This window comes from Sarcophilus harrisii, chromosome 3 (genome assembly GCF_902635505.1).
Source record: "Sarcophilus harrisii chromosome 3, mSarHar1.11, whole genome shotgun sequence".
Taxonomy (NCBI): domain Eukaryota; kingdom Metazoa; phylum Chordata; class Mammalia; order Dasyuromorphia; family Dasyuridae; genus Sarcophilus; species Sarcophilus harrisii.
The window spans coordinates 388,916,984-388,939,433 of NC_045428.1; the positions used below are offsets into that span (position 1 = coordinate 388,916,984).

Here is a 22,450-nt window from a genome sequence, read left to right on the forward strand (position 1 = left end):
TATCCCTGAGTCTGAATTCCTACTAAAAGGAAATAAAAAGTAGAAAAAAATTCCATTACATTGTCACTGGTTTTTACTATACACCTCCATAAATACCCATTTCTAATTATCTGCCTAATTAATATCAACTGGCAATCAAAAGAGGGAATATACCAATTGGAACTGATGAGTATTATCTTTAGAATGATGCCCTCAATACTTTACCATTTTCCTTAGAATTCTGAGGAAAATTGTAGTTGTTAACCTTGCTCTGGAAACACAGCTGCCAATCCAAAAGGTGGAGAAAGTGAGCCCAGGATGTATATTACATTTCCATGGTAGGCATAAAGTGCTTTTGTTAAGTATGAGTTAATGACAAAACAAAAGAGATAAGAATATATATACTTATCTCCAATACACCTACTAAAGGAAAAAACAACTTTAAAAATTAGATTCTGAAATGTAAATAGGCTAAATGCTAATAAAATGAAAAAGAGCCATATAATAAGTTTTTTAAAATGCAAATAAAATTACATATTGCTTATAAGAAACATAGTCCAGAAGGCTGAAAATAATTTGAAAATTAAAATGTGGTCTAAAATTTACTCTGTTACCATCAAATCATGAAAAGTCTGAGGGGTAATGGTATCAGATAAAGTTAAATTCATAAAAGGAAGCATTTGAAAAGTTTGAAACATGAACATTATATTATGCTTTAAAAAAGTTTTTGTGAAAATATCTATACACATAAACACATATTTTCAAAGTTATATATATATATATATGGAGATATAATAATTCTGAATTAAATTTCTTAAAAGTAAAACCTTAGAAAGTGTTTTTTTTTGTTTGCTTCATTTTTGTTTTTGTTTTTCTGAAAAACCAACATTAAAGACTAATACCTAATACCAGAATGACAATTTCAACAACAACAACAACCAAAGAAAAAAAATTTACAGAACTTAATGAAGGATTTGAGAGAGAGAGAAGAAAAGAAAGTGAAGGCCTTTAAATGATAAGTAAAAGATCTCTTATTTGAGCCTGGATATAAAATGAGCCATTAAAGTTTATTAAGTGGGAGGAAGGAGAGTGGTCAGACTTATGCTTTTAGAAAGTCAATTTATCAATTAAGTGGAAAGTGGATTTTAGTGGGAAGACCTGAGTCAGGGAAATTAATTAAAGAGCTATTGAAATTGTCCAGATAAGAGTCAATGGAAAGCTATAATAGGCTCATGGATGCATTAATGAAGAGAACAGGACATCTATGAAAGGTATTTTAAAGGCAGAAATTACAAGATGGGATGTATTGTGAATAATGAAAGGGAAAAGCTAAAGAAGACACAAATTGTAAAATGACATGACTGAAAGGATGGAAAGGCCCTCAATAGCAATATAATTGTTTAGAAAGTTTGCAAGATAAATATAATAGATTTTATTTTGAACATGTTGAGTTTGAGATGTTCCAAATGGCAGTTGATGGTGTGGAGCTAGAGCTTAAGAGAAACATGAGGGCTGGATCTATAAATCTGGCAAACATTTGCATAGAAACAAAATTTGAACTTGTATGATATTCTAGCTGATGAGATTACCAAGCAAAATGTAGGTTAAAAAAAGAAGAGATCGCTGGATTGTCTTAGGAATTTTTAACAAACTGAGAAATTACCAAACACATCAGAGGAGAACAAAGACAGAAAAATATCACCATAAAAATCAGGAGAGATATCTAGGAAGAAATGGAGATCAACAGGATCAAAGGTGGCAGAGAGGTCAAGAAGGATTTTGATGGAGAAACAATTTGACAATTTAGAGATCACTGAAAATTTGGTGGAGGTATTAGAATTAAATGACAAGAGAAGAAATGAAGATACCTTGCATTCTCAAAGAGTCTAAGTAGGAGAGGAGATATATTAGAAATTAACAAACAGGAGGGCTGGGTCAATATTAGGAAAACTGTTAGCATTATTGTCTATATCAATAAACAAACTAACAGAAATTATATGATTATATCAATAGATGCAAAAAAAAAAATTTGACAAAAACTAATACCCCTTCCTACTAAAATTACTAGAGAACCTAGGAATAAATGTAGTTTTACTTAAAATGATAAGTAACAGCTATCTAAAATGATCAGCAAGCATAATAGTAATGGAAATAAACTAGAAGTATTCTCAATAAGATCAGGGATGAAGCAAAGTTGCCTATTATCACAATTACATTAAATATTGTATTAAAATGTTAGCTTTAGCAATGAGAAGAAAAAAATGAAGGAATTAGAGTAGATAAAGAGGAAACTAAATTATCAGTCTTTGCAAATGATATGATGGTATATTTAAAGAATCCTAGAAAATCAACTAAAAACTACTAAAAACAATTAACAAGCTTTGTAAATTTGCAAGATACAAAATAAATCCACATAAATCATCGGCATTTCTATATATTACCAATAAAGTCCAGGAGTAAGAAATTCAAAGAGAAAATCAATTTAAAATAATTCTAGATAATGTAAAATATTTGGGAGTCTACCTGCCTAAATAAAGCCATGAACTATATGAACACAATTAAAAAACACTTTCAATACAAATAAAGTTAGATCTAAACAATTGGAAGAATACCAATTACTTATGGTATTCTTCCAATATCATTGGTTAAAAAGTGGTCCAGATGGAGACTAAATATTTAAACTGTTCATGGTCCTCCTTTAAAATACAATCTCATGGAAGGTAGTGTTGGCAGGATTCAGGAAGCTGATCTTCACATCAAGCAGGAGCAGGATGAGTTCTGGCCCAAGGAAATCTGGTAGAGGATAAGAAAAGGCAGTGTAAGGAAGCCCACCAAAAGAAGTTCCTGGCGATGAGGATAAATGCAAGAAGCAGGTAGGCCAGGTCTAGTTCTAGGGCTATTCTATCTATGGAAAAGGCACTGCGGTTAAGTCTAAAGTATAAAGGCTGATTGTCCTGATCTGGTCCCTGATCACTCCAGAAAACTGGGAGAATATAGAAGTGAGTAAAGTAATCTATCTAATCTGGTTCCAAAGGATGATCTACTAGAGAAGACCCTGGGACAAATGCAGGAAAAGTCAAACTCAAAAGGTCTGTGATATCACAATTGGAATAAATGTATCTATGGAAGATAGCACAAGAGATAGAGCACTAGGCTTAGAATTAGGAAAATTCATCTTCATGAGTTCTAATCTGGCCTTAGACTCCTATAAACTGTGTGACCCTGAGCAACTTATTTAATCCTGTTTGCCTCAGTTCCTCAGCTATAAAATAAGTTAGAAAATGAAATAGCAAACCACTTCAGTATTTTTGGTATGAAAACCTCAAATGGAATCACAAAGAATTGGACATGATTGAAATGATTGAATAATTTTTCTTCTTTGTGAAAAAGAAAATTTTCCTAGAATCCAGACTTCCCTGTTATTTTTAACCAAGGAGATAATTTTGTTTTCTGGATTCCACAGAAGCCAGAATGAAAAAAGGAGAGCAATAAAGGTAAACCAGATGGGAAAACAAAAGCCTAGAAGAAGTTTAACATATAATGTCTCAGAAAAAAAATAGATTGCATTGGTTAAATTGTTTAAGTTGGTCATTAGAAAGAAAAGGAAAAAAAAAGTGTTATAAGGCCAAAGGTATCATATAGACTCACAAAATCAAAATAATTCAGATTATAAGTCAATAACTTCTAACATTATTTTTAAACAGTTTTGAGAGGTAGCATGGCTTAATAAGTAGAGGATTGGTTTTGAGGTTAGGAATACCTGGACTCAATCACTGCCTCTTACTATATACTAAGTTAATCACTATGGACAATGAGAACTTGAAAATTAAGGTTAAGTTAAAGGGGTTTTCCCTGCACTGATGAAATCACAAATTTAGACTGCCTCTCACCCAACAAAAATTTTAACCTGAAGAAGGAATGGAATTTTAATCAATAGCTAAGCAACTAATCAAAACTTCCCCACAAAGGAAAAAAATGATCAATCTAATGTATTAACTGGATTGTAAATCTCTTAAGAGTAGAGGAAGATCTTTATCTCCTATCTGACTTTATTGCATATACTTTGCAACCAATATTAATAATTGATTTTAAAATTAGATTCACCTACTTTTTGCCTTGATTTTTTCTTTGATTTCTTCCTGTCTTAGGTATCATTTTCTTAGTTGTACTTCAAACATGTCTTACCATCTTTATTATATATATATATATATATATATATATATATATATATTCCTGCATCCATATGATTGGACAACAATAAACTTCAAGGTGGAAGGAACCTTAGGATACTCTTAACCCCTTCATTTTACATGAGAAAAAACTGAAGCCATTGGAAGTTAGTAATTTGCTTAACATTGTGCAATTGCTAAGTGTCAGATCTAGGATTCAAGTACTGAAGGTCCCATAACTCAAGGTGAGCCCTTTATTTCCTCTGCAGCACATTACTTCCTTGACTTTCCCTTCTTTAGCCCTGAAAGTTCTCTCCCATTAACAGGATTATAAGATGTCTGAAGGAAACAGCTTTTTATTGCTATGATGCCTATTCTTTCCTTTTTTTATTATTGTTCAGTCATTTCAGTCATGTCTGATTCTCTATGACTCCATTTGTTTTTTGTTTTTGACAAAGATACTCTTGCTGTTTTCTTCTCCAGTTCATTTTGCAGATGAGGAAACTGAGGCAAATAGGTTTAATTGACTAGCCTAGGGTCATAAGCTATTGTTTAAGGCTGGATTTGAACTTGGGTCATCCTGATTCCAGGCCTGGCACTCTTATCTCCTGAGTCACCTACACACTTCTTTCACTCTAAGTGATGTGTCAGTTTATTTATTTATTTTTTTTGTCTATCTGATTACATGTAAAATCTGATTATGTTATAGATAACTTTATATGGTCTCATTCTTAAAAGTACTAAAATCACAAAAGTTTTTGCTAATCAGTTACATTTCCACTATTACTTGGATAAAGCTCAGACTATAAGTTTGAATGAGTCTTTAGAACACAATGACCTCACAAGTATTACACCACAATGAACTATGTCTTGTGTTCTTGTATTTTTTTTTTCTGTGCTCAGATCTGCATAAGGAATAGTAAAAATAAGATACACTTAAAAGTAGTGAAATTATTCCTTTTAAGTAATTTAATGCCAAGCTCCAAAGTGCTATGAAATCTAATTCTAAAGGATCATGGGAAAGAAAAAGAAAAATAGCCATAAGGTATCATTTGATTTTCCAAAATCGAAATTTTTCAATCTTGTGAGAAAAAAAGAAATTAGAGAGTCTTTAAAGTAAGTGTTAACATTTCTCATTTGTCAGTACTTCTACAGCATTTTATAATTTTTTCTAATTTTTTTTTATTTTATTAAATTTTTCTTTTTTTTTTTAAATTTTAATAGCCTTTTATTTACAGGTTATATATATGGGTAACTTTACAGCATTGACAATTGCCAAACCTCTTGTTCCAATTTTTCCCCTCCTTCCCCCCATCTCCTCACCCAGATGGCAGGATGACCAGTAGATGTTAAATATATTAAAGTATAAATTAGATACACAATAAGTATACATGATCAAACCGTTATTTTGCTGTACAAAAAGAATCAGACTCTGAAATATTGTACAATTAGCCTGTGAAGGAAATCCAAAATGCAGGCAGGCAAAAATATAGGGATTGGGAGTTCAATGTAATGGTTCTTAGTCATCTCCCAGAGTTCTTTCACTGGGTGTAGCTGGTTCAGTTCATTACTGCTCCATTGGAAATGATTTGGATGATCTTATTGCTGAGGATGGCCAGGTCCATCAGCATTGGTCATCATATAGTATTGTTGTTGAAGTATATAATAATCTCCTAGCCCTGCTCGTTTCACTCAGCATCAGTTCATGTAAGTCTCTCCAGGCCTTTCTGAAATCATCCTGTTGGTCATTTCTGACCGAACAATAATATTCTATAATATTCATATACCACAATTTATTCAGCCATTCTCCAATTGATGGGCATCCACTCAGTTTCCAGTTTCTGACCATTACAAAGAGGGGTGCCACAAACATTCGTGCACATACAAATCCCTTTCCCTTCTTTATGATCTCTTTGGGATATAAGTCCTGTAGTAACACTGCTGGATCAAAGGGTATGCAGAGTTTGATAACTTTTTGAGCATAGTTCCAAATTGCTCTCCAGAATGGTTGGATGTATTCACAATTCCACTAACAATGTATTAGTGTCCCTGTTTTCCCATATCCCCTTCAACATTCCGCATTATCTTTCCCTGTCATTCTAGCCAGTCTGACAGGTATGTAGTGGTATCTCAGAGTTGTCTTAATTTGCATTTCTTGCAATATTTGATTAATAATGACTTGGAACATCTTTTCATATGGCTAGAAATAGTTTCAATTTCTTCATCTGAGAATTGTCTATTCATATACTTTGACCATTTATCAATTGGAGAATGGCTTGATTTCTTATAAATTAGAGTCAATTCTCTATATATTTTGGAAATGAGTCCTTTATCAGAACCTTTGACTGTAAAAATATTTTCTCAGTTTATTACTTCCCTTCTAATCTTTGCATTAGTTTTGTTTGTACAAAAACTTTTCAGTTTGGTATAGTTGAAATTTTCTATTTTGTGATCAGTAATGATCTCTAGTTCTTCTTTGGTCACAAATTCCTTCCTCTTCCACAGGTCTGAGAGGTAAACTATCCTGTGTTCCTCTAATTTATATATAAAGTCATTCTTTATGCCTAGGTCATGAACCCATTTTGACCTTATCTTGGTATACGGTGTTAAGTGTGGGTCAATGCCTAGTTTCTGCCATACTAGTTTCCAATTTTCCTAGCAATTTTTGTCAAACAGTAAGTTCTTATCCCAAAAGCTAGGGTCTTTGGGTTTGTCAAACACTAGGTTGCTATAGTTATTGACTGTTTTGTCCTTTGAACCTAACCTATTCCACTGATCAACTAATCTATTCCTTAGCCAATGCCAAATGGTTTTGGTAACTGCTGCTCCATAATATAATTTTAGATCTGGCACAGCTAAGCCACCTTCATTTGATTTTTTTCTCATTAATTCCCTTGAAATTCTTGACCTTTTGTTTATCCATATGAATTTTGTTGTTATTTTTTCTAGGTCATTAAAATAGTTTTTTGGGAGTGTGATTGATATAGCGCTAAACAAATAGATTAGTTTAGGTAGTATTGTCATCTTTATTATATTTGCTTAAATTAAATGCAAGAGCATTTAATATTTTTCCAATTGATTAGGTCAGACTTAATTTGTGTGAAAAGTGTTTTGTAGTTTTGTTCATAAAGTTTCTGATTTTCCCTTGGCAGATAGATTCCTAAGTATTTTATACTATCAGTAGTTACTTTAAATGGAATTTCTTTGTAACTCTGACTGTTGGATTTGTTAGTGATATATAAGAATGCTGATGATTTATGTGGGTTTATTATGTATTCTGGAACTTTGCTAAAGTTGTGGATTATTTCTAATAACTTTTTAGTAGAATCTCTGGGGTTCTCTAAGTATACCATCATATCATCAGCAAAGAGTGATAATTTGGTTTCCTCATTGCCTACTCTAATTCCTTTAATCTCTTTCTTAACTCTTATTGCCAAAGCTAGCGTTTCTAATACAATATTGAATAGTAATGGTGATAGTGGGCAACCTTGTTTCACTCCTGATCTTATTGGGAATGGTTGCAGTTTGTCTCCATTACATATGATGCTTACTGATGGTTTTAAATAAATGCTGCTGATTATTTTAAGGAAAAGTCCATTTATTCCTATACTCTCAAGTGTTTTTAATAGGAATGGATATTGGAATTATATCAAATGCTTTTTCTGTATCTATTGAGATAATCATATGGTTTTTGTTAATTTGGTTATTAATATGGCCAATTAAATTGATAGTTTTCCTAATATTGAACCAGCCCTGCATTCCTGGTATAAATCCTACTTGATCATAGGGTATTATCCTGGGAATGATTTTCTGTAGTCTTTTCACTAATATCTTATTTAAGATTTTAGCATCAATATTCATTAGGGAGATTGGTCTATAGTTTTCTTTCTCTGTTGTCAACCTATCTGGTTTAGGTATCAGTACCATGTCTGTGTCATAAAGGGAATTTGGTAGGAGTCCTTTGTTCCCTATTTTATCAAATAATTTATATAGCATTGGGGCCAATTGTTCTTTAAATGTTTGGTAAAATTCACATGTAAATCCATCTGGTCCTGGGGATTTTTTCTTAGGGATTTGATTAATAGCTTGTTCTATTTCTTTTTCTGAAATGGGACTATTCAAGCAATTTACTTCCTCCTCTGTTAATCTGGGAAGTCTACATTTTTGGAGGTAGTCATCCATTTCACTTAGGTTAACAAATTTATTGGCATAAAGTTGGGCAAAGTAATTCCTTATTATTTCTCTAATTTCCTCTTCATTGGTGCAAAGTTCTCCCTTTTCATTTTTAAGACTACTAATTTGATTTTCCTCCCTCCTTTTTCTAATCAGATTTACCAAAGGCTTATCTATTTTATTGGCTTTTTCATAGAACCAACTCTTAGTTTTATTAATTAGTTCCATAGTTTTTTTTACTTTCAATATTATTAATTTCTCCTTTTAATTTTAGAATTTCAAATTTAGTATTTGGTTGGGGGGTTTTAATTTGGTCTTTTTCTAGTTTTTTTAGTTGCAAGCCCAATTCATTGATCTTCTCTTTCTCTAGGTTATTCAAGTAAGCCTCTAAGGATATAAAATTTCCCCTTATTACCGCTTTAGCTGCATCCCACAAATTTTGATATGATGTCTCATCATTGTCATTATCTTGAGTGAAATTATTAATTGTATTTATAATTTTCTGTTTCACCCAATCATTCTTTAAGATGAGATTGTTTAGTTTCCAATTAATTTTTGGTCTATTTACCCCTAACTTTTTGTTGAATGTAGTTTTTATTGCATCATGATCTGAAAAGAAAGCATTTACTATTTCTGCCTTTTTGCATTTAATTTTGAGGTCTTTATGTCCTAATATATCATCAATTTTTCAATAGGTTCCATGAACTGCTGAGAAGAAAGTATATTCCTTTCTGTCTCCATTCAATTTTCTCCAAAGATCTATCATACCTAATTTTTCTAATATTATATTTGCCTCTTTAATTTCTTTCTTATTTGTTTTGTGGTTTGATTTGTCTAATTCTAAGAGTGCAAGGTTAAGATCTCCCACTATTACAGTTTTGATTTCTATTTTTTCTAGCAACTCTCTTAACTTCTCCATTAGGAAGTTAGATGCTATACCACTTGGTGCATATATGTTTAGTATTGATATTGCTTCGTTGTCTATGCTACCCTTTAGTAAGATATAGTTTCCTTCCTTATCTCTTTTAATTAGATCAAGTTTTGCTTTTGCTTGATCTGAGATAAGGATGGCTACCCCTGCTTTTTTGACTTCACCTGAAGCATAATAGATTTTGCTCCAGCCTTTTACCTTTACTCTGTATGTATCTCCCTGCTTTAAATGTGTTTCCTGTAAACAACATATTGTAGGGTTCTGACTTTTGATCCAGTCTGCTATCTGCCTCCTCTTTATGGGAGAGTTCATCCCATTGACATTTACGGTTAAAATTACTAATTCTGTATTTCCTGCCATCCTAATATCCCCAGATTATGCTTTTCTTTTTCTTGCTCCCCTAACCCTCTTTTCCCATTTTAAACTTATGTGCCCCATTTGTATCACGATGCTCACCCACTTTAGAATCTCTCCCTCCCCCCCTTTGAACCTCTTCCCCTTTCTTGTACCCTTCCCTTATTACTCTTTTTATTTTCCCTTTTCCTCTCCCCCTTTTTAATGAGGTGAGAGAGGATTTTCTCTAAAACACGTATGGCAATTATTTTTTCTTTGAGCCAACTCTGATGAGAGTAAGATTCACACAATGTTCCTCCCACTCTCTAAATTCCCTCAGATATAATTAGTTTCCTTTGCCTCTTTGTGGGATGTGATTTCCCTCTTTTTATCCCTCCTTTCCCCCTTTTCTGACATTATCCCTTTTCTATATCTACTTCCCTTTTTTATGTTATATCAGTAAAATCAAATTATACATGTATTCTTTTTGTATATCCACAATGGAAATACAATTCTCAAGAGTTCCTTTTACCTTTTCTACAGCTCTTGAGTCCTATGGTTGGAGATCAAATTTTTTGTTTAGTTCTGGTTTTTTCCTTAGAAACAAATGGAATTCATTTGTTTCATTAAATGTCCATCTTCTTTCCTGAAAGAAAATGCTCAGCTTAGCTGAGTAGTTTATTCTTGGCTGCATTCCAAGTTCTTTTGCCTTTCGGAATATCAGATTCCAGGCCCAATTTTTTCTAATTTTAACTTCATGATTATATCTTTAGTAATATGCTATGACTGTTCATTGACACTTCATCATTGTGATTTAAGTATTTTAGATGTTTTTAAATAAAGAAAAGGCTTTATGAATGCAATCATGTTTATATAGTAAAAAGGGAAGGTATACATGTTGGCTTTTTGAGTGCCTCCTACACATAAGTAGAAAAATTGCAACTCAGTAAAATATAAGATATTTAAAGTTATTAGATCTATATCTATTAATTTGCCTTTTATCTGATTAACCTCTTTCTCCCCACATTCCTTATCCTGGAATCTGATCTTAATATCATGTAGGATCTCAGCCCCTCTTCTAATGATGGATTAGTGAGTTGCCCAGGATATTTTAAATGCACTTTGTTGATGCCTTTGAACAGATTCCCTCCTTTTTTGTTCTCAATCCTCTGTCCCATTGTTTACAAAGTTAAGTTCTAGAAAAGAATGGACCCTAAAGGTCAAAGGCTAACATATCTCTGAAATAGTTGTGTTAATTAACCTGTGTTTAAAATATTTTGTGGTAGTGTTCAGTTGTGTCTGATTCTTTGTCACTCTTTTGGGGGGGGGGGGTTTGGCAGAGATACTAGAGTGGTTTGCCTCTTCTTCCTTCAGTTCATTTTGTAAATGAAGAAAGTAAGGAAATAGAATTGTCATCATACTAGTTTCTACATTCAAATTTGAACTGAGGAAGATGAATCTTCCTGGTATTCTATCCATTGAACTACCTAATTGTTATCCTATGGCATAAACAATGGAATTGTCCACTCAGTGGTAAGACCTTTTAAGCCCAAGAGTTTTTCCAGCTGCTTTTCCTTTAGATCCCAAATCACATCATTTAAAAAATGTATTAAATATTTTACTTAATATGTTATATTGAATTTTTATAGTTTATAGAATTCTGGAGAAAAGCTATGTTTATGTCTTATCCTTCTACTAGGCTGACACTGTTATTTCCATTATACTGTCATATATATATGATTTATATAGTAGAAACAAATTATTACACAGAAACAATCATACCCACTTGAACCATTTCTGAAAACTTGGGTGCTAAAAATTGCTAGCCCACTTATATCTTCTAATCCATGATTTTCCTTCCTATAAAGGTATTTTGTTCATTTTCATACATTGAGGATCTGTCATTCATTTGCTCTAGAAATTATCCCCATTGTTGCAGGGTGTAGTCCATGGATAATGTGATGTTTTAAGAGTAATTTGAGGCTCAGAGACATTAAATGATCTGTTCATTGTCTGTCGGTGATAGAAGTCACATTTTGAACCCAGATCATTCTAAAGCCAAATTCAGCTCTTTGCATGTTTCATCATGATTCCTCTTTAAGAAATGTTTTTTTAAAAACAAATATACAATGCACAGATGTTTGTGGCAGCCCTCTTTGTAGTGGCCAGAAACTGGAAACTGAGTGGATGCTCATCAATTGGAGAATGGCTGAATAAATTGTGGTATATGAATATTTTGGAATATTATTGCTCTATAAGAAATGACCAACAGGATGATTTCAGAAAGGCCTGGAGAGACTTACATGAACTAATGCTGAGTGAAATGAGCAGGATCATTATATATACTTCAACAACAATACTATATGATGATCAATTCTGATGGACATGGCCATCTCCAGCAATGAGATGAACCAAATCAGTTCCAGTAGAGTAGTAATGAATTGAACTAGCTACATCCAGTGAAAGAACTCTGGGAAATGAGTATGAACCACTACATAGAATTCCCAGTCCCTCTATTTTTGTCCTCCTGCATTTTTGATTTCCTTCACAGGCTAATTGTACACTATTTCAAAGTCCAATTCTTTTTGTACAGCAAAATAACTGTTTGGACATGTATACATATATTGTATTTAACTTATACTCTAACATATTTAACATATATTGGTCAACCTGCTATCTGGGGGCCAAGGGGAGGGGAAAAGGAGGGGAAAAATTGAAAGAAAAGGTTTTGCAGTTGTCAATGCTGAAAAATTACCCATGCATCTATCTTGTAAATAAAGAGCTATAAAAAAGTAAATTTAAAAAAAATTAAAAATAATAAATATACAAAAAATCATCACAACAGTTGATTTTTAGTCCTGTAAACTCAACTTTATCCATGAGTAGACTACTGATAGATAAGAAATTGCTTCACTTTTTCCTTACTTATTCAAAGTCCCCATCCCCATTGACAAAGTTCAGCAGAGGACACCAAGTATTAATTTCTGTGTTGCAACTATCACTTTTCTCATTAATTGAACCCACTAACCCAGAAAGACTTCCAAATACAGGACAACTTAATGACTTCCATGCAATGCACCCTTATGCCCATTGTCAATAACACAAACATACTTACATGGAAAGGATAGTGGGAGAGGGAAAACAGGAGAAGGTGTAGTTTCTTCTACTATATATTGTTATAGGCCAACCAACACTGGAAACAAGGTGCTAAGTCAATGTAATTAATAGAGACAATAGTTGTTTAGCAGGGTGCTTAACAGTTCTTTAGTTCAGTACATATACTTAGTACTTACTATATAGTTCCACATGATTCACACCTTTAAGAGAGCATAGATATAAGCTAGGAATCTCAGCTAGGATTGAGTCGGGGAGATTCAGAAGCCAGAGCTCAAGCTCTGGGAACCAAGACTACAGAAGGCCTCTAAGAAAGCTAACCGGGCCACAGGAAAGGAGACAAGACTTGGAAAGAGACAATAAAGGATTTGGACTTTAATACCTGGCTGTATTTGGGGTGATTACTGAACTGAAATGAAGGCTGCCTCCAGAGACCCCAAGGAAACCCCAACAAGAGAATATTACATTTTAGAAAAGAATATTACAATATATAGCACTTGTTAGCTACATAATCTTGGGCATATTGGTTTGTTTTGCTGCCGAGTTTCAGGTCCCAGAACACTTGGATTACAGATTTTTGAGGTGAAATGACCTCATCTTTGCCTAGCTATAAAATGAACTGATTAGAGTAGATGAAAGTCTTAGTTTTAGTCTGTGATTTTTGTGGTTATATAAATATAAATATATTGCCAGAGAAACTGCAAATCATGTATTTGCATGCATGAGTAGCTGCATGGGGCAGTGAACCAAGCTCTTAAGCTCCATGGATTCAGCTTTGAGTTCAAATATTGCCTGAGACACTTACTAGCTAAGTGATTATTGGATAATTTAGAGACACTTACTAGCTACGTGACTATTGGATAATGTACTTAAACTCTCTTTGTGCTTCAATTTTCTCATTTGTAAACTAGAGATACTAATGATATTTATCTCCCAGAGTTGTGAGCATAAAATGAGTTAATATTTATGAGGTTTTTGCAAACATTTAAGTATTATACAAATGTTTATTGTTGTTGCACTAATTACTATTATTTGATGAATGTCATGGACCTTATGAAAGCTTGAGGTGACTCCTGAAATCACCTCTATTTTTTCCAAACCAAGGTCATTTGCACCAGCTTCCCAAATTATAGATACCTGGAGGAAGTTATTGACTTGAGAGAGAGGATATATTGTGTTATTGCTGTTTAGTCATTTTGGTCATTTCTAACTCTTCATGATCCTATTTGGGATTTTCTTGGCAAAGATACTTGACTGGTTTGTCATTCTTTTCTCCAACAAATTTTATATATGAGGAAACTGAAGCAAACAAGGTTAAATGACTTACCCAGAGTTATATAATTTGTAAGGGTCTGAGGATAGATTTGAACTCAAGAAAATGAGCTTTCCTGACCTAGGTCTGGCACTCTTTCCACTGCACCACCCAAACATATACAGATTAAGCCCAATAAGACAGAACATTGTGTAACAAAGCTAAATCAATTCAAATTAAGTTTGTTTCCAAGGTCAATTGACCTGGAGTATATGAAGATTTCTCTATGGATTGAATAGCATTTTTCTAAAACCTCACAAAGTCCCTTCATCTCCACTCCTTCCTTTAGCCAACTCCTTCCCTCTCTTTGTGGCTTGTTTACCTTCTTGTGGAGTATTTTCACCTGGAAGTCATCAAATAAAATTTTAGTAAAGTATTTATCTGAATAAATCATCAAACTCCAAGTGGTTTATTGCACTAGATGAAAAAACCATTTATTGAATGTTTTTAGAAAAACAGGACATTTCTGTATAGTACTGGAGCTGAAGGTTTATTAAAGTAAGAGTTACCAAAATTAAGAAACTTGTCAGCTTCCCAGTTTTCTCCCATTTATGTTTTCATAGTAAGGTTTTATTATGGTGTTTATTATTATAATATCTTGAAAATCAGTTTGCTTAAATTCATAAGGAAATAAAGAAATTCATCACCAATTAAAATAAAATAAGTTTTATCTGTTTATTTTATTTTTTAAACCACTCAAAAATTATTTATCTCATTATGTCTAGCTACTCTATTAGTATGATTAATCAAAAACTACTTTCTCCCTATCTATTCTCAGTATAAAGATTAAAATAATGAAGTGATTTATTATTAAAATACCTCAAAGTTGCTATAAAATCTTGAATGGAATTTTAGTTTTAAAAATTTTTATAATACCTAAAATCATCAAATGCACAATAGCCTCTTTTGTACTTTCACCACATCTTAAAATATTCCACTTGCATATTTTAATAAAAACAAAGGCAAAAATCTATGGTTAGAAAATCTAATTAACCTGTCTAAATTTTTGTAGGAAACTGTTGGACACTGAAGATGAACTCTCTGACATCCAGATTGATTCAGTCCCATCAGAAGTACGGGATTGGTTGGCTTCTACTTTCACACGGAAAATGGGGATGACAAAGAGGAAACCTGAAGAAAAACCAAAATTCCGTAGCATTGTGCATGCTGTCCAGGCTGGAATTTTTGTGGATAGGTGAGTGTATATTTTATCATTACAAAAGACTGACTAGTAACAAATACCAAAGAAATATTGTTGAAAGTGAACACAACAGACAAAATGGATTATAAATATATCTAGTGGTTATAAATGTAAAATGTGGAACTGTATATTCCTCACCAGAAGGCTTAAAAAAAGAGCTAAATGGTTGTTAGTCTTATAATATAGGAGATTTTTCTTTAAACATAAGTTGGCAATATGATTTCTAAGATGCTTTCCAACTACAAGATTCTGTTATTCTGTGATTTAGTGAGCAGAATTACAGCTTCATTAAGCTTTGTGGTACTTATACTACATACATATGTTATAAAAATGAATCTTGCTAATTTTTTATTTTGGCTTTTTTCTGCTAAGAAAAAGTTTAAAGAACCATTTCCCTTTCCACAAATCAGTATAAAATTCCATTGATTATGAGTAGGATGACAAAAAAAAGATGCTTAATTTTTTGTTGTTGTTATTAACACATCCTAGGTGAAAAATGTAGCATTTGATGAGATAGTTGATTCCCTGAATGACTTGTGATTCCCACACCCTAAAATGACTACGATTGTGTAAGAACTAAAGATCTATTGTCTATTGACCAACAAAGAAAATCTCTCAGTTTTTGACCTTGTGGTATTTGCTGCTTTCAATTGTCTGGAGTGGGCAGGAAAAGGGAGAAGGAGGAAGAGAAATTAGTATTTGAAGATATTTTATTTATGTCAGTGATGCAGACCAGATCTGAGAAATTCCTAAAGCACAAAGGCAGAACAGCTAATCCTGAAGTGTGAAAAACACAGCATTTTTGATCCTAGAATGAATGCCAGCCATTTTACTCCTTAATAGCACAGACAATCTCATTAAATCAGATTTTTTGGACCAAGACTACTGGAGGCAATTATGGCTAAGTATAAATAAAATGGTCTAGAACATGGCTTCTTAAATTTTTTCCACTCATCACCCCCTTTAACCTGAGAAATTTTTGTGTGACCCCTGGTATATATAGGTACAGAAACCAAACCTTTGCTAATAATAAGTCATGATTTTACAACCCCCACATTCAGTTACTAGACTCCATATGGGATAACAAATCATAGTTTAAGAAGTTGGGGTCTGGAGTAATTTTTGCCAATTCTTTATATTATAAAATAATTAAGATTCTCCTTTCTGAAAAAAAAAAAGCAGTAGTGTCTTACATTTACACAACTCCCAGCCTAGATGAAATTTAGATAGGAAAATGAAATTGGCAGATGCACAGCATGAACTTTTCCTTCCAACATAGGGTTAGCATTATATGATGACTGATGACCCCTATTAATTAATGTTTTCTAGTTCTAGCATAGTCTATCTACTATTATTTGTGTATTGGAAATTTAAATTGTATTTTTCTTATGTAGGTAAGGCTACTTGGCTTCTATTCAGTTTCCAAAATGAGAACAAGATTAAAAAGTTGTTATGAGAAGAATGCTCTGCAATTGGAGTTGTTCTCTCTGATACATAGGAGACATTATTTTTGCTTTAAAATCCTACATCCTTTGGTGTCTTCTAGTACTTAAATTTAGTCATCATATTAACTGCTTTACATCTTTCCTATTTCTTTGGTCTGTTTCAAAATTGATTATAGTGGCTGAATTACCAGTGAGCAGTGAGTTTCATCCTATTTGTTTTATAACCCTGGACTTCATCTTGATTTGATCTCTAATTTAATCAACAAAAGTAACTCCCAGGAAGAAAATTGCCTTTATCAATGCAATTAAGCATGGTTTTTATAATTTGGAGTCTTACAATTGTCTAGACAAACATTGAAAAGTAAAGTAACTTGCTTAAAACCACATAGTTTACCATTGTCAGATAAAAGACTTGAACACTAGTCTTTCTGGCTCTGAGACTGACTCTTTTTTGACACTGAAATAATATTAGCAATTTATAGCTTTTTTATAGCATTTCAAGATTTGCGAAAGACTTTGTAAATATTGTCTCATTTTGTCCCTATAGCAACCCTGAAAGGCACATGCTAAAAGGATAATGGTATTTTCTTTAATAATTGTAGACCAAACTAGTATAAATTTGAAAGGGGAACGGTATATTAGGGGAGAGGAGGTTGAAATGATAAAGGAATTGATTATTCCTATTAGAATTTTCTTTCAAAAATATTCCTAAAACTATCCAAAATTGTGCCAACTATCTTTTTCTCTTTAATTGAAATAGATGTGAACCCTAAATAACAATGAGAAAAGGCCATGAGAATATTATTACTATCTTGTTTTTCCCTGAAGGACAATAGCCTTTTATTCTTTTTTATGTGTTCAGAAAACATTGCAGAACTTAGAAACATATACAAAGATATAAGTTGGAAAACACTGCAACATATATTCCATCAAGAGGAAAGAGATTAAAAAGTTTTATGAAGAATATGTTTTATATAATTAGTATACAAGTGTTTCTGCAAATTATGATGTGTGCTGCCAATTATAGATATTTTTGGTAGCCAAATTATTGACTAAAAGTATCAAGGAAAAGGCTACCAAAGATGAATAGATTAGTACATTAAGACAATTTTTTTTTAAATTTGAGAAGTCTATATTAATCAGGGCATTCAAATTTCTGAAATATAATTTTCATTAAATTTAGATATGTAATGATTTCCTGATATATTTCTATCAATTTGGTTTTTAGCCTCATCTGTTCATTTCAAAAATCATAATGGGATTAATTGGATTGCCAGCTGGCCTCAGAGTTAGATAGTCCTGGGTTCAAGTGTCTCCTCAATCATGTATGAGTTGTGTGACCCTCGGAAAGCCACTTAACATCTTAGTATCCTGGGAAGTTGTAAGAATTAAAGTTATATTTCAGATGCAAATTTTCATTGGTGAAATATTTTTGTTGTTAGATTTTATTTTTCCCCTGGACACAAGAGCACATATATTGCCATATACATATCATATATACATATACAAATAGAAGCACAGTAGTATTTCACAATCTTCATAGAAATGTTTTGCTTTACATTGTTCCTCACTGTGGCAAGCATTGAGATAAATATAATGTGATTTCAATAATTAAAGAATCATTGAACAGGATTGTTGTTGTTTTTCCTGTTGTAATGAATCCCAAATGATTTTGATATAAGATACTTTGTTGAAAAAGAGCCTATAGGGTAGTGTTTTACTCAAACAAAATACTTTTTTATGATTAATGGAACCATATTCTCTATATCTTTCAGCTAATTCTCAGAGAGATGATAAACTAAGGGAAATAATAAGTTACATATATACTTTAGATCTTTAGTAGGGCATGTTGTTTTGAGATAAATAATGGAGAAAATATTTCAATTTCCACATATATTCATAAATACATACACATATATACAGTGTTATTAATCTTGATGACATGAATTTATCTTACTAAAGAAACAGGTATGATTTTGTGCTCTTTATAAGTTTTCTGAGATAATTTTAGTAATATTAAAAAGAGCCAACCAGAGAAATGTTTATTCTAGTTTAATATCTCCATTTAACAAAACATTCACACCCATGAACCTATAGCTATCTCCTAATATGTTTACCTTCTACAACAAATATATCTATTGCTCATAAATAAGGAAAAAACCATTCATCTCACAGAATAAAAAGTTTGAATGATGAGCCCAAAGGGCATAAAAAACTGTATCAGAAGGCATGGACTATCATAAAAAGCTTTCCATCATTTAGTGGTTGAAAATCAGGATGTGGATGTCATGAATTCCAAGCAGTTCACTATTCTTATCAAGAATTCCAAGCAACTTGCTCATTTAAAAACCATATTAATACTATGTGACATCCATAGGTATAGGCAGAGAATTTATCTCTACACCTTGATGGATCTAAAGTTTTATTAATTGGCATTTCTTTTACCATTGAAAGTTGGGAGGCCTTTACATTTTCTCATCTTCTACAGTTTAGCCATATATTTCTATACATCCTTAGAAGGATCCATCTAGTGTTCTAGAGAATTTCCTCTGGCTTTAAAAAAGATCTTAGGAATATCTTTACAATGAACAGAGTTTGTATTCCATATTGACATAGACATCTGTAATTGTTAATTTAATTGCTACTATTCTGTGTGTATTTTTTATGATTCCCAATTCATTAATAAATAGCTAAAGGAACTGAACCTCATCAATACCAATATTCTCACTATAAACTAAAACATATAAAAATTTCAGCTCAATGAAGATACACCTTAAAAGTTCTCCTCAGGCAAATAAAGAAGTTGGTAGAATTTTTCTATATAGAACAAAGAATTGTTTTCATATAGAATAAAGAAATATAAAGTAGAACAAAGAAATATGATGTTATGCTGTACTTGGTTATTTCTACTTTCAGTATTCATGTTGAAGAGCTTAAAAAGGCTGAAAAAATAATTTAATGTTTGCATCAGTATCCATTATTGGGAATGAAGAAGTAGAGAAGAATAAATACCTCAGCATGATATTAATAGTTGGTGATTTTTCAGTGACAAGAAAAAATTGGGTGGGATGTATATTAGACAGGATTCAAAATTAAGAAATGAAGATTTTTAGACTGTTTAGAAATTTTATGTTCATATACCATGAATAGCTTCCTCAAGTTTAGAATCAGTCAGAAGGCTTTAGGCATGAGGATTGAATAAATAATATCACAAAGAATGTTAGTTAATTATATGAAAAAATTTCTGAATTGGCTAGTTATGTAGTCATTTACCTTGATTATTAATAAAAACCAGAAATTAATACTAAATTGAATGAAAAGGCCTACCTGGAAAAAAAAAAAAGATGGTATTTGCAATTTAATTATTCAAACTTGATCTATTTTTTTAATCAATTGAAAATAAAAATGATAGCATGGCTTAGAACTTGACAACTGCTGGCAAAGTATTCAAGAACCTGAGGTCTCTGGCAAACCATGAAAAGACATTGAAGTAGGACTTTGGCAGAGGAGGAAAGAACATAATGAGTGATAAAAGGTAAACTTAACAAAAAGAAATTTTCCTCAAGACTTAAGGAACTAGATGGAAACTTTCACTGAATAATTGCTTGTTTATCTTTTTAGGATGTACAGACGGAGTTCCAGCATATCTGGTTTAGTTTATCCAGCAGCTGTCATTATAACATTAAAGGTAAGAATTTAAGTTTTTCTATTTTTCTCAAATCATAGTTCTGAATTGTTAATTAAATTAACTATCAGAAATAAGAGTTAATATATTTAACATGTATTGGTCAACATGCTATCTGGGGGAGGGGATGGGGGGAAGGAGGGGAAAAATTGGAACAAAAGGTTTGGCAATTGTCAATGCTATAAAATTACCCATGCATATAACTTTTAAATAAAAATCTATAATTAAAAAAAATTATAATAATAATAAAAGAAATGAGTTAATGTGATAATGGACATGTTAGCATGCATATCAGTTTTAAAAGTGCACAGAATTTTAAATGACCCATTCCAAATCATAACTTAGTAGATAGTGAAAAAGTGATCATTAGAGCCTATAAAGTGATAATTTTCTCTTTTTATTTAAGAATTTGCATAAAATAACTATAATTGAGATCAAATTCAGCCAAGTGTATCATTTGATATATATAAAGAATAAATAAATTTGGCTTTGCTTTGAGATTAGGTTGTTGTTTTCTGTTTGTTTAGATAGGAGTACTATAAAAAAGAGTAGAGAGTAAGAATAAAGTGATTATAGAGAAAAATCATCTCTGTTATGATTTTATTGTGAAATAAAGTTGGATTGATTCCTACAAGTGGTTTTTCTGAATGAAAGTTGGCAAAGGGGACTCATTGCTTTATTTGTCCTCACTAACTACATCTTTCATGATTTTCCCAGGTTCTTGCGGAGACAACTTGCTTTTTAGCCAGGCATTGATACCCATTGCCATTTCTTTAGGGGAAAATGTGAGACTTCTTCTCTCACATAAGCCAGCTAATGGAATTAGTTTCTTGGGGGAAACTTGTAATCCCAGGAATAATTAGAAGGTACTATACCAGCCAAAATACTTCTATTGTTGGTTTTGTTACCTAGTGTTCTTTTAACAATATAAAGATTTTTATCTTAAAGGTGGAGAGTAATTTTAAAACTGAACTATGAATTTAAAAATGGAGACAGCATGGAGCAATAGAGTTCTCTATTTGAGCCAAATTCCACTTTTGCCAGGAATACTTACTTTTTGATTATGGAGAAGCCATTTAACTATCCTAGATCTAATTTTATTAAAATATAAAATGAGCATATTGTATTACAAGATATCAAATGTCCTTTCCATTTCTACATCTGTGATCCTGTGGAATGGCAACTTATCAGACCCTTCCCCAAGGGCAAATTTTATTGTGAGTAGAAGTTGGTGGGGGGACTGTCAACACAGAGATGACTTTTTTGTTGTTAATTCTTTGTTTACTGATATCAAGCAAGGCATTAAATAGGGAGATGTATGATCTCCAAAGATATAGTGATGAAGGCTATATTGAATAAAATCAAAATGGAAAAACAAATCCATTTTGATGGTGAGGTCTTCAAGTTAATCAAATACGTTTGAGACAAGGTAGAAGGATACCCTGAAATAGGGAAAGATCTCAAAATATTTATGTTGTCCTCTTCCCTTAGTTCTTAGCTTCATCAAAATTTATCCTTAGGATATGTTAAATAGGTTTTTCTAATCTATCAAAGCCAGATCCTTTATAAATGGGATGACACTTAAGTGGTGCTTTAAAGTACACAAAGTGCTTTTAAAGATATCTCATGATAAACTGTGATGGAATTGGATCTTTTCAACAATGAGATGATTCTCATTGTTGCCAAATGAGATGGCAATTCTAATAGACTTGTAATGGAGAGAGCCATCTACATCCAGAGAGAGAACTATGAAGATTGAATGTCAATCAAAGCATAGTATTTTCATCTTTTTTTATTATTTATTTGCTTGGTTTTTTTTCTTTCTTGTGTTTTTCCCTTATGATTTTATTTTTGTGCATAGCATGGGAAATATGGAAATATGTTTAGAAGAATTGCACATGTTTAACATATATGAGATTACTTGCTGTCTTGAAGAAGAGGGAGAGGGGAGGAGAGGAAGAAAAATTTGGAACACAAGATTTTTCAAAGGTGAATGTTGAAAACTATCTTTCCATGTAGTTGGAAAAAATAAGATACTATTTAAAATAAAATAAAATTGGAATTAACAAATTAAAAAATAAGTTCATTTTTATCCTCAAAACAATCCT

General features: G+C 32.1%; 1 protein-coding gene across 8 annotated transcripts in view; it reads left to right on the top strand.

Annotated features, from left to right (window-relative positions):
* The window catches only part of PDE1A (phosphodiesterase 1A), a 458,879-nt gene that overhangs the window by 316,516 nt on the left and 119,913 nt on the right, over nt 1-22,450 (top strand). For 6 of the 8 annotated variants that reach the window (XR_004233070.1, XM_031960368.1, XM_031960367.1 and 3 more), the window contains exons 3-4: nt 15,024-15,206; nt 20,279-20,345. Coding sequence is in view for 7 of the 8 variants with exons in the window: in XM_031960368.1 (XP_031816228.1) it covers nt 15,024-15,206; nt 20,279-20,345 (250 nt within the window). In the remaining variant the exon portion in view is untranslated. Of the gene's footprint in view, nt 1-5,034; nt 5,265-15,023; nt 15,207-20,278; nt 20,346-22,450 lie in introns of those variants that run through there. The other 2 variants (XM_031960366.1, XM_031960365.1) reach the window with 2 other exon arrangements.